The 12,826-nt window shown below is 36.8% G+C and overlaps 1 protein-coding gene across 3 annotated transcripts in view; it reads right to left on the bottom strand.

Moving 5' to 3' along the window:
- Window positions 1-1,264: 1,264 nt before the first annotated feature.
- LOC149284492 (casein kinase I) overlaps window positions 1,265-12,826 on the bottom strand; it is a 54,786-nt gene continuing 43,224 nt past the window's right edge. For all 3 annotated transcript variants that reach the window (XM_089496712.1, XM_089496711.1, XM_089496713.1), the window contains one exon: window positions 1,265-2,428. In XM_089496712.1, the coding sequence (XP_089352838.1) occupies window positions 2,421-2,428 (8 nt within the window). In that variant the 3' untranslated portion in view covers window positions 1,265-2,420. The remainder of the gene's footprint in view (window positions 2,429-12,826) is intronic.

Consider the following 12,826-nt stretch of genomic DNA (forward strand, 5'->3'; position numbering starts at 1 on the left):
CTATAGATAGGATTTAAGCTTCTTAGATGGAGAAGGGAATGGATCGCAGGCTTCCAGCTGTAATATGTGTGTTTTAAAAGTCCTCATTATAGAAGAGGCATCTTTTAAAGTCTTTTTTTCTTCAAGACTATTGTTTATTTATAAACAGGTTTTGTGTCAATTTAAAATAGTAAAAGTTACACTAATAGATCAAGACCCCAAAAGTCTTACTTTACAATTCATGTTCAACATCAACTGCCCTAAACCTTTCCAAACTTCTACAAAACCAAGAGTGCCTTAATTTAAGATACAGAATAAACTATTTGACAGCACTATCCATCTGGCTGTGTGCACTCTCATGATACAGAAGTTCTCGCATAAAAACTTAAGAAGCAAGCAGATTCAACTTAAGGAAGCAACTTCACTACTGTAAAAAAGAAAAAAGAATGCATTAGTTTCCTTTGCATAGCTGGAATATTTGTGAGGCTTAAAGATAACATGTTGTCCTACCCCTAAGCCCTATCAGTTACTCTACTTCTTGCCCATCTTTCAATAGCATGGCTGAGCTGTGCTGTAACAGCTGAAAATACAATAACCAAATACTCATTCTTTAAACATTTTATCAAAGAAACTCAAGATTCTATTCTTAAGTGATATACCACCTAATGAGTGTTGGGATGTATTGAAATTTGGATCATTTTCAAGGAAGAAAAGTACCCTAAGCAAATATCCAAACAACGCTTTCCAAATTACTGGTATATTCCACGTGCTGAAAATGTTATCTATGTTTGCATGGATACAATATTTTTAACTATTCACTTTATTACCAGGAGTAGGGGGATAATGTTGAAGATTTTTAATATCCCACAAAAAAGTATGCAGTGCAACCCAAATTTATGTTCCAATGAAAACTGAAAGTTCAAAAGTCATTAAAACCATGTACACAATAGGCATCTGGCAGCATTTTCAGACAACTTTTAAAATTTATTCTGACATGCTATAAAGGAATAAATTACACCATTAGATGAATTTGCCAGCAGTAAGAATATCTTTCAGCTGGATTAAGGTGAGAAGGACAGCCTGAGGCAGTAACCAGTAACCCATGTGAACACCAAGGGGCTGCCTAAGAACAAGAGTAAATCTGGTTATATCCACTTCACAAGAACTTGAAAGAAAATTCCTCCTTTTCAAACCCTCAATATACCTCCAATTTAAATCTGCAAAGCTTGTTCTGCAAATCAGTCTAGCCAGTGTGAGACAATGGCAAGACTTGTGAGCTGCTATGATGGGTCCAAAAAGATGCTTTTATTTTTATTCAGTCTCTTGTTACAGCGGGCTGGGTATCAATGCAACAGATTATAAAAATGCAAGAGTGCCCCTCCCCATCAAGAAAAAAAAATACAAAATTTATTTAAAAACAAAAGTGAGGAAGAGTTACAACACTAGATCTAAAATGATTAAGAAATAGGACTTTTGCTTTAACAAATGGCCTTGTAGTTGCCTGTTTTAAAAAAGGGTGGTGTCTAATTTAGATTGCAAATTATCAAGGCAAATTAAAAAAATCTCATTTCCTTACAGAAACAGTTTAGTTTTTAATGAACTTGTAAACAAAAAAGCTCCCGTTTCAAAATAAAAACAAAATCCCAGATCATATAGATGTTTACAGTGATTACATTTATCTAAGCAACTTACATACAGTTTCGTTGTAAGATGTTAACTAAATTTGTGACAAATATGCTGTTTCTCCTTTTATAACAAGAACATTATAGAGTTAATGCAGAGTCCTAAAGATAATCTAGTAGTCGCTAAGTTTCTCTTAAGTCTTCACTTTAGATGCTGTTACTTCTAGCACAGGTAAGCAGGCAGAGTCTTTCATATGCTTAAAAACTGGAATCTTTGGTTACTACCATGTCAACTGGCTTTTTATGCCATTCAGACACCAGCAATTTTAAGAATGTTTTAAGTGTACAACTTTCAAAACCAGGAAGGAATACCCAGAAAGAGTGCACAATTGTGAGCATTTACAATTATCACAACTGTTCCTGAAGACTTGTTCATGCCATTCTTCCAAAACAATGAGATCTTGTAAGCAGTGTAGTTCAAAGTAAAAAGGTTACAAAAATTGGCATATGCACAATTCTTTCCACCACTTTTGTGTCAACCATTCAGTTAACTTTTCCACTTGAAAAAATGCAATAGAAAACTGGACACCATGTTCAACTATCTCAGCAATATTCACAATTACAGCTGCTACAACTCAAAGGTGCAGCATCCACGGTGCTGCCCAGAGCCAGTTTATATTGAAATTAAGTTCTTTACATCAAGTAGATGGCTGCTCACAACCACTGGCAAGTGTGTTTATGAACTAAAAATTCCTAGGATTTGGGGAGTGATACATCCTGCTCCATTCTGCTCTGCTTCATCTGTTGTCTTCTTCATGCTCAAAAACCTGGAAAACAAACAAAACACTTTGATAGTGGGAAATAAACAAGCCAGTTCATTGGGAGACAGTTATAGCCTTCTTTAAAGAAAACACCACTCTATTCAAAGATCAAAATGTTATTTACCGAAGTTGAGTTATCATTTGAGAATGGCCCTTCCCCAGATCTGTCCTCTTTGTGCATGAAGAGAAAGACATGCAAGACCCCATTTTTTCTTGACCAGTCACTGATGGCCTCTAACCTTAGCAACAGATCAATATTCATAATCCAGGCTGAATGCTATTAATGAAGTATGTATCAAAATTACCATTCATTTTAAGGCTGTCAACCATTTAATAATTTGTGGAATACCATCTGTCTTTCACCCAATTATATTTAAAAGATATGGCATATCATCAATTTCCATTACAAAAGTGGCATTGTAAGAACATCTAAATGGTTTTCTTTCGTATTACCTTTTACGTTGCCACCAAAAAATTAACTCCCAAACTGAATCTGCCTATGAAAGTTGGCCCCAATCAAATTAATTAATGCTTGCAGCCCTTATTTATGAATGTATGGAAACAAAAAGAAGGCAGTTATATTGCTAATATCACAATAATAATAATAATAATAATAATAATAATAGGATTTATTTATATACCGCCCAGTCACTGGGAGTCCTACTGATATTTACTTCCCTTGAAGCCTGCTACAGGTTTTACATAAAGTCATAACATGGTAGAATTATTGCCTATGTGCTTGGAACTGTCAATGGGTGGCTGTACTTGTGTGTCACTTAAGATAACAAGATCCAGAATGTGGCACCTAAACACGAATCTCTTCATTCTGGGTAGTGACACAGATATGTACCTAACCAACTGGTACACTACAACTCAGGAGGCCAGAGTTGAATCCCTGCTCAGCCATGAAAATCCACTGGGTGACCCCAGGCAAGTCACATTATCTCAAATGCAGCGAAGGCAGGCAAAGGCAAACCCTCCCCCCCAACCAAATCTTGCCAAGAAAACCCTGTGATAGGTTTGCCTTAGGTAAACCATAAATCAGAATTGACTTCAAGGCACAGATCAACAATCACCAATGAAGTGTGAGTGACACAGGTTATGATGAAACCAACCAATGACGGACCCACAGCAGAGCAAAAATGCCTCGCTTTTGTTATACAATTTCCAGCAGTAGCCATTCTGCCATCAGTGTAGTATGTATATAGCAAATTAATTATATCAGGAAGATATTTTCTGCATAAAAAGGAAAGCATCTCACACAGGTAAATTGTCAAGCTATTCATCTATAGAAACTGGTTTGGTCACAAAAAAATCAAGTATTTTGCCGAAGTGATTCTTCAGTCAATGCATCTGGTTTATGTATGTCTTAAACTGCAACACTACTGGGATTATCAAGAGTGTAGACTGCTGACACTATGCAACATTATCCTTGGCCTAAATAATAACTGAAATAAAGCTGTAACACTTCTGAATACTAGATCTTTTAAATGGAAAATAAGTTTTGCTCTAATTGCTACAATATTAGACTACCTAACTAAGAAGATACATTCAATAACTCATATTTATTACAAATTAAGATTGCCTATATGTATTTCAAGTCCTTATTAATAAATATCAAGTATTTATTAAGGAAAATGCCCAATCCAAATAGAATTAAGTAGCTCTGCAAAGAGCCATAAGCAGAACGACCCATTCCTCATTTCATTTTTATCCTCAGTATTGTTTTGATGTTTGAGTGAATGCTTATCCAGAACTTTTTACTTGTGAATAGTTCCACCATACATGATACCAAGTTCCAATGGTTGTTCCTGATTTTCAGCACTTATTGTCTAATTTGTTCTTTATCTCAAATCCTTCTTGAAAATGTGCCAAACAGACATAGGTTATCACATGCATATCTTTGAGGTTTTCTAGCAAGTGACATATTTGTGAAACATTAGCTGCACCATCTATCACAACCAAATGCACAATTCTTCACATTTTTAATGCTATTAGATTATTAGATGAAGTCATTTCCATATGTATCATGATTAGACTAAGAGAAATAAGAATGTTGAACTTTGCAAGTATTCCATTATATACAGGTTGAGTCTTCTTTATCCAGAATTCCAAAACTGAAAGTATTCCAAAATCCAAAACGTTTTTCCTGGGTGATTGAGATAGTAACACCATTGTTTTTTGATGGTTTAATATACACAAACTTTTTCTTCCAAAACATTGTTAAAAATATGGTATAAAATTATCTTCAGGCTATGTGTACAAGGTATACATGAAACAAATGAAATTTGTGTTTAGACTTGGGGCCCATCTCCAAAATATCTCATTATATACATATATGCAAACACAGGTATTCCAAAATCTAAAAACAAAAATAAAAATCCAAAGTCCAAAATACTTCTCGTCTCAAGCATTTTGGATAAGGGAGGCTCAACTATTTTCATATGCTTGAATGCTGCAGAACTCAATGATTACCAATCAGAAATTCTACAGAAATTCAAAAGTCCAGTTTGTTACCTCAAACCAGTAGACTTGATGTTAACCACCCAGATTAGTATTAAACTATTCAGTTTCACACATCCTAAAATACATGCAACCCTTACCCTGCAACAATAGTATATAGCAACAGAAACACTGTTATAATATGGATGAAAACTATCTGTACTAAAGTTCACAAATCATAGAGTTAAAAGAGACCACACGGGCCATCCAGTCCAACCCCGTCACACTCTCTTTCAACAAACAGGGCCTTATTTTTTGAAACTGTTTATGTTATTTTATGACACATCTATACAACAATAAAGTTTTACTATTAATGTATTTTCTAACTTCCACCTGCTAGGGGTAACATATGACTTGTCAAGGTTGCATTAAAAAAAACAACAAATTACTTACAAGCACAAAGTCATTTATGGGCTTGTCTATACTGGTGAAAAACACTGCACTCGCCCTGAAGTCAGTGCTGGTAGCCTGCATGACACAGAGGTACTTCCATGGAGGATCTGTCATTTTCAGTCCTTTACCTGACTTTGTTCTGAAGTAAGCAAATCTGGGGGGGAAACCCATTGAGCCTCAAGTTCTTTAGGCCATGTGGATTGGGCCTGATTTGGCTGTCCACATGCCAAGAGCCATGCCATCCCCTTTATCCTGCACTGAACGCCACATAGAAGGGGATGGATCCATCTCAGAGCTGCCATCACTTCCTCACTGGCCCTTCAGTCCCTGTGAGAGCCAGCCTGATGAGGCACTTCTGCTGAGGTCAGAACAGGGCACCCATGTGATAAACAAGGAGTGGGTAGAGCAACCTGCTTCTCCAAATTACATAGCCGAACACCTCTTTGGTTGGCTTGTTTATACATAAAGACAACACTTCAACTCTGTATTAATCTGAAACCAAAAATAATAAATAAAATAAATAAAATTGAAAATAAGTAACAAAACAAAACAAATAATAATTAATTAATTACTCTACAGTCAAGTCTTTGAAAGAATTCCTCCATGCTTGTTGAAATCATTTAGAATCCTCATGGATATTAGGAATAAAGTGTCACACGTACAACTGAATTCTGCAAATGCTGACTTGGCAATTTCTTGTTGCAGGACTTAATACTACTTTCAAGAGCACATACTACCATTTAATATATGCATTACAGTTTTGTCACATTCACGCAAGCATGCAAAAACTGCTGAGGTGCTAGACCTGTGGTACTGAATGGGGGGGGGGGATTTTTAAATCAGTAACAGAATTTGGATTATTTATACAAGTTTTTAAAGGCATCAGATCCAGTCTGATCTTGGAAAGTAAGCAGGATCTGTCCTGGTCAATATACAGATGAGAGACTGCCAATGAATACCAAGTGCTATAGGCCCAAACAGACAGGCCAAAATAAAGCTGCTTTGGGTCTCTTTGGAGGCATGCTCTTTAAATGACACAAACATCTTAAGGTGCCAGAAGTTGTGCCAAAGCTGCACTCCAGTCTTTAGGGCTAAAGCATGGCTTTGGTGCAGCTTCCAACCTCTTAGGACACATGTATTATTTAAAGAACATACCTCCAGAGAGACCTGAAGCACCTTTATTTTGGCTTGTCTGTTGGGGCCCTATATTTCAGAAAATAGAACTGGTAAAACCACCTTTGAATGTTCCATGCCTAAGAAAACTACGAAATTCATGGGGTTGCTGTAAGTGAACAGGTGACTTGAAGGCACACACACGTAACATTTGTAAGTTACCAACTGGCCCATTTGGTTTATAGTTTAATATTTTAAAAAAATCATTTAGTCAGCCTCTTTATTGTCTTATAATTAGGTTTACTGAAAGCAAAAGCACAACAGAAACCCACATATTGAAGTGTAAAAATATTAAAGAAGCAAACTCCATAATTGGGCTTAGCCTCAAGTGAAATTTATTGACCTAGCCAATAGACTACTATGGAATGATGTTATGGAATGTTATCTTTTCCACAAAGTTATGAATGGGTGATCCAGACTTTCAACAATATGGACAACATCACATCTCAGCTAGTAATGTTCAACATCACAACCCATCATATGTGCCAAAGCAAAAACGCTAATGCATTTATAACCAAATTTGGGCTGATTTTCCTTGGAATGTAACTGATTCACAACTATGTGAACTCTGCCTCTCTAATGAACAGTATGGGTGGGATGAAGTAAGAAACCACAACACTATGATGATCACAACACACATGCAAGTCAACACCAGGAGCAGCAGCTGATGAACCTATGCAAATCCTTTTTCCATTATAAGCACTGTAACACTTGTCATTCAGAACCCCCCCCTTTTCTCACCTCCTCTGCAAAAGAAAAACATATGAACACTACAATGAAAAGCCAGCATGTCATACCTTTAGCAACCTTTTAAATTTGCAATTCCCTGCCTCACATTTACAATCTTAACAAGCCTGCTAAAACAGAACTCCCAATCACATGGATGCTTCTACTCATGCTCAAAAAAATGGACAGAAGCCCTGCTGAAGTTCCCCATCATCATAGGAAGATGAGGGTCTAAAAAGGCAGGGAAGTTAAAGCAAGACTTTTATAGTTGCCCATGTGCTCTTCTCACCTTCAGTCCACAGGTGAGTAGACTGAACTCCTGGTTGGGGCTAGAGTTAACTTGTTTCACTGAGGTGTCTCAATGAAACAAAATCTTTTAAATACATTTTTGCTTTATGTTAAACAGAAAGGATTGCTGAGATATGATGGATGCTGCATGTTAACACAGAACACTGTCTTACTAGTTTGGACTAGTTTTTCCCTTTATTCATCTCCATTAGTTTAGTTAGCTATTTCTGAATTATATCACATTGGTTATCACACAGACTCTGAAAAGAGTTAAACATAAACACTGTATCTAAGATCTTGTATCTAGGATACTGATGTTCCTGTAGACAGAAGTCTTTTTGTTTGGTAAACTAGGCATGCTTGCTTCTCTGACCATTTTGTCTAAATATCTTTAGACTGTTACAGTATACTCAGCCAAACCAATTGATAGAAAAACAAATTGAGATAGATCCTTTTCAAAAGGCACACATGGTTTGTTTTAACTGGTGGATTCAACTCCCATATGAACTGGTACTTCAGAAAGAACGTTTTCAAGTAAAACAATTAGCACTCATAGGTTTGATAAAGTAGAGCAAAAGTACAGTTAACATCAACTCTTCATTGTGGCTGAACTGGTCGAGGGTCAAAGAACAAAAATTCCTCAACTGCATATACTACGTGATATTAGGAAAAGTACATGTAAATGTCTGAGACACCTTGCTGTGATACTTAAATCATAATATGCTAGCAAGTGCAGTTCTACAATTTGAACAGTTGGATTCCAATAGTATTTGTACTGAATATGACTTCCACTTGCTCTTAATTAAAATTAAACTATAAAAGCACTGATTATGTTATCTGAAGCACTAATCTGACTACTGTCACTGTAGATTCATTCAATAAAGTTAATTTAACTTTTAAGGGCTCAAATGAAAGCGGCCAACCCCATCGTATTCTGCTCACAGATCCCCCAGCACTTAGGTGGTCTGGTGCAGCAACAGGTGGCTGTTCAGATGCCTGCCTGCCGCAAAACCATGGAGCTGCCACCACACCACTACTGTGCCATTCTCTTTGCAGAGCCCTGCCATGCCCATAAAGGAAGAAATGGGCCACTTATCTTTACCCAAATGGTTAGGTGTCTGACATCACAGACTGAGACTGGCCTGCAAGGAGAATGGTGGCAGGTAACGGGGCACATGGTCATCTAAACTACTAGCTGTCCCAGCAGGGATTCTAGGAAACCCCACAGCAAACAGCTGGTAATTTAAAACTGGCCTAAGGACCAGCTTTCATCACTTTACCGTACCCACCAAAAATCTAAGTTGATGACTGCTGTAGAGAGGGAGATGTTAAAAAGAATTATGCTCAGTTTGTAGGATAACTATTTTGCTATATGGAGCTGCTATGCTTCAAAGCAAAGGCAACTGGCTATAAAGAAGGTATGTGTGTGTCACTTAAAATATTTTATTTAAAACATTGTACCCAGCATTCTAATCCCCCCACAATCCTCTCCCCCCCAATTTTTCCTGGAAAAATTGCTATTGGACACAGAGTAGATCTGAAATCCAAGTTCTTAAGTGACTTCCACAAGTTCACTGTTGTGACTTTCTTCAAAACATCATTTGTATCTTATTGTATTTTCTGTATTGTATTTTCTTACTGCTGTTAGCAGCGGATTCCCCGTGATTGGGCAGGATACAAATAAATCTTTATTATTATTATTATTATTATTATTATTATTAATTATTAGCAGCAGCAAACATATGGTTCCCCCTTAACTCTGAAGTTTATTATAGTTGGCAGTACAGATATCCATGTCATAGCTAACACCTCTTCCTCAGCACTTAAGATTTGACTATGATACCAGAAAATGGCAAGAAAATGAGGTGCAGAAGTGTTTGTCCCATTTGGTGTTTTAATGCTTTAATTAAATTAAGTAATTTAATTCTGTCAGTGTGTATTCTGTTTTTAAGTGCTCACTCAGTTCCTTCAAAATTTCAACAGCATCTGCAATAAAACAGCTATTTCTCTGTATTTTTTTTTAAAAAGCTTCAGAAATAAGTTTCAGGATGTTTTGGATATCTTCAACATTCCTCTTAAGCCCAAAGTTGAGGATGTTGGTCATGACCATGCCATCTATTTTCTCTTGATTTTGTTCACAAAGTGTCACGAGAATAGGCCAGTTCTTGATATACTGCTCAAAACAGTTCACTGCAGAGTTCCATCAACATTGCGTGGCAGTGTTAACTTGATTCCACCTATTCTTTTCAGAGCTGCTGCAGCAAAATAATTGTTTAGCAATGTCAACGCCGGTAGTCTTTATTTCTGGGACACTGAAGTCTTTGGCTAGGAGGTGCAGTAAATGAGCACCGCAACCATCAATTATTAACTTTGTATAGCCTTCCTTCTCTTCTAAATTTCTTCTTATCTTGGATACATTTGAAGTATTGTCTGTGACCAAACTGTGTACATTTGAATTTTTGTTTACATGTTATTATGCCTTTTGCTACCACTTCTTGCCAGTAGTCTGCTGTGTACACATTTCCTGATGTATCAATAGTTTCTACACGACATTCCCTTCTTCTGTTGTTATACAAGCACATATAACAGAATCGTTGTCAACATTACTCCATCCATCAAGATTCAGGTAAACAATTTTACTATCTAGAGTTGTTGCACACTGCTCCATTTCTTTGTCCAGCAGCTTCTTTATTCAGCAGTTTCCCTGCAACATCTGCTCTGATGGACTGTATCCTGGTCTCAGTGACCAAACCATATTAATAAAGTATGGGTTTTCAATGAGACAGAAAGAAGAGCTTGTTGCGTATGCAAAGAGGGCAATTTTTTCATCAATTAACTCTTTTTTCTGATCTGTTGGTTTTTATCACAAACTTATCTGTGGTTCCTGGTTGGAACAGCTTTTTTCTTTGAAATGACATACTCTGGATGTCTGATGTATAGGGACTCTGAAACTGTAAAACAGGAAAATGGTGATCTCAAAGGCAAAGTTTCTAGAATCCTTTATGCTGACGATGGATTCCCCTAAAAAAAAATAATAATTCAGTGCTGGTATTTTATTATTTATACTATTTCTGCTTTACTGCATTTTGTATTACTCATTGTATTCACTGCCACTCACTCAGTACTGATTCGGACATGAAGTCATCTTTAGGGACTTGCCCAAAAAAGAATAAGAATAAGTCCAAATTACTTTTAACTATTATACAAAGTCATGACCTAAAAGGAGCTGATTTTCTGAACCTAGGATGCTTGATTACATTGAACAAAATTCAGTAGTAATTTCTATTTCAAAACAAATAATGTAATGTTATAATAATCACTACATTACTAGAGCATCAGTAATAGTTCAAAGACATTTACTAACCAGTTGATCCAGACTGTTCAGGTATGTCCATATGATTTGAAGTAACATCGACTTGAGAAGCATTTCTTATGATACATCAGCTTAACAACAGAGATGTATCTTTGTTGTACTGTTTCCATTTAAAGTATTTTGTTTTCTTGAAATCTGAAAAATTTCTTCCCTGCTGTCTTTTATATGCCAGTAGCTACACACATTTTTTTCTCCAGCAGCCCGCTGTGACCCAAAATTGATGGAGAGTAAACAATGCACTCTTCTCCACCTTTGTACCTAGTTCCTCCTGTGTGTTTGCTTCTTTTGATATGTCAATATTAGAAGATCAGAGCAGCCAACAATCTAGTTATTTCTCTTTAGCTCCCTCTGCACACACAAAAAGACATAAACAATTTAGCTAACGATTAGGCATCCAGAAAATGAAAAGCAAGTTGTTGTTATTGAGCATTATTTTATTTTTCCACATCCTGAAAATTATCACCCATGTTGTTCAGTTGGTAAAACTAATGAATATGTTATACTGCTTAAATAGTGAAGAGGGCATAATACAGGACTATAAAGGTATTGAACTAAGCAGAATAGAGGAACCTGATGCAACAAAAGATGTCCAGATCTATGATAACTTGCTGTGGTTCCAGAACAAACCTGTGATTTAGATCAGATAAGCTTGGTCCACTCTACTATCTTTTTGAACATTTCTTCTCTTATAAACACCAGTTAGTTATACAACACATTCAGCAGATATGTTTACTCTTATTCCACTATGTTGTGTATTTAAATATACAGTCATAAGGGCTTGATTCCTGAATGCTTCTCTATTTCTGTTACTTTGTGCTCCCTTCCGTTTCTCAGTTAAGAATGTCAGTGCCCTGCTGTATGCTCTCAGAGGGCAAAGAAACTGCTTATTTAGAAGAAATTCACGACTGCTTGTAAGAGTTGTATTAGAATACCTGGCAGAAAATTTAAGCACAGTTATACTATTTTCCCAGCAGCTGGTGAGGAGGCCTCATAAGCCTCCAGCCTGGAATAGGAGTGTTTTTTTAGCCACCAGACAAGGACAAATATTTGGCTCACAAAGGCTTTCCTTGGCCTGGTACACATGGACGGTGAAACGCCGCTCCTCTTTGCTGTGCAGTTGTGCAGCAGCAGCTGCATTCTGCTGCACAGATGCACACTAAAAAAGGGGCTGCTCTAGGCAGCCCCTTTTTTGCAGCGTCATAAGGGCTGTGAGGCAGCCCTATGATGGTGCTTCTGTTGTGGCGCCCACCGTGTGGATAGATGCGCGAACCTGTGACGTCACTAGGGCTGAGTGCATCTGGACACCCAGCCCTATCGAGCCCTAATATCGCCACAATGTGCCTGTCTGTAGCGGGCCCTTCTCCCCAGGGTTTGCTTTTTAAGTTCTGAACTGCAGCATGTTTCTGCTGTCAAAGAAATCTCCATCAGGCTATATAACCAAGCAAAGACACAACCTGGACAAATATAGACCAGAATATGGAAAGTATCAACAACTGGAATTTGCTCTCTCAACTTCTATTATATGCAGGTTTTGAACAACTCAGATTTCAAACATATTATTACAGAGATGAATTCAATGGGGATTTTCAAATGTTTACTGTGTCAATTTCTGCACATAGCAGTAACAAGCACAATCCATTGAAAATAATTCTCAATGCTGAAAAACTAAAAGTCTGGAAATAATATTTAGCTCAAGATATCACAGATGGTCAGGGATTCAACATGTCAAAGTGTACACCTCTAACCTTCTATATAGGCCTTAATCTTTCAATATTTATTTTTAAAAATCACATTTTATCAATAGTTTATTAATATATACTATAATGTAATGACACAGTATACTCACAAAAACCAATTTAAAATTAAGTCTTTTAACATAGGATATTATTCAATCTCCTGCCTTCAAAAGAAGCTTGTTATCAGCATTCCTAGCTTTTTCTATTGAGTTT

This window comes from Sceloporus occidentalis, unplaced genomic scaffold, assembly GCF_023333645.1.
Source record: "Sceloporus occidentalis isolate IW3139 unplaced genomic scaffold, rSceOcc1.0.p SCAF_92, whole genome shotgun sequence".
Lineage (NCBI taxonomy): Eukaryota > Metazoa > Chordata > Lepidosauria > Squamata > Phrynosomatidae > Sceloporus > Sceloporus occidentalis.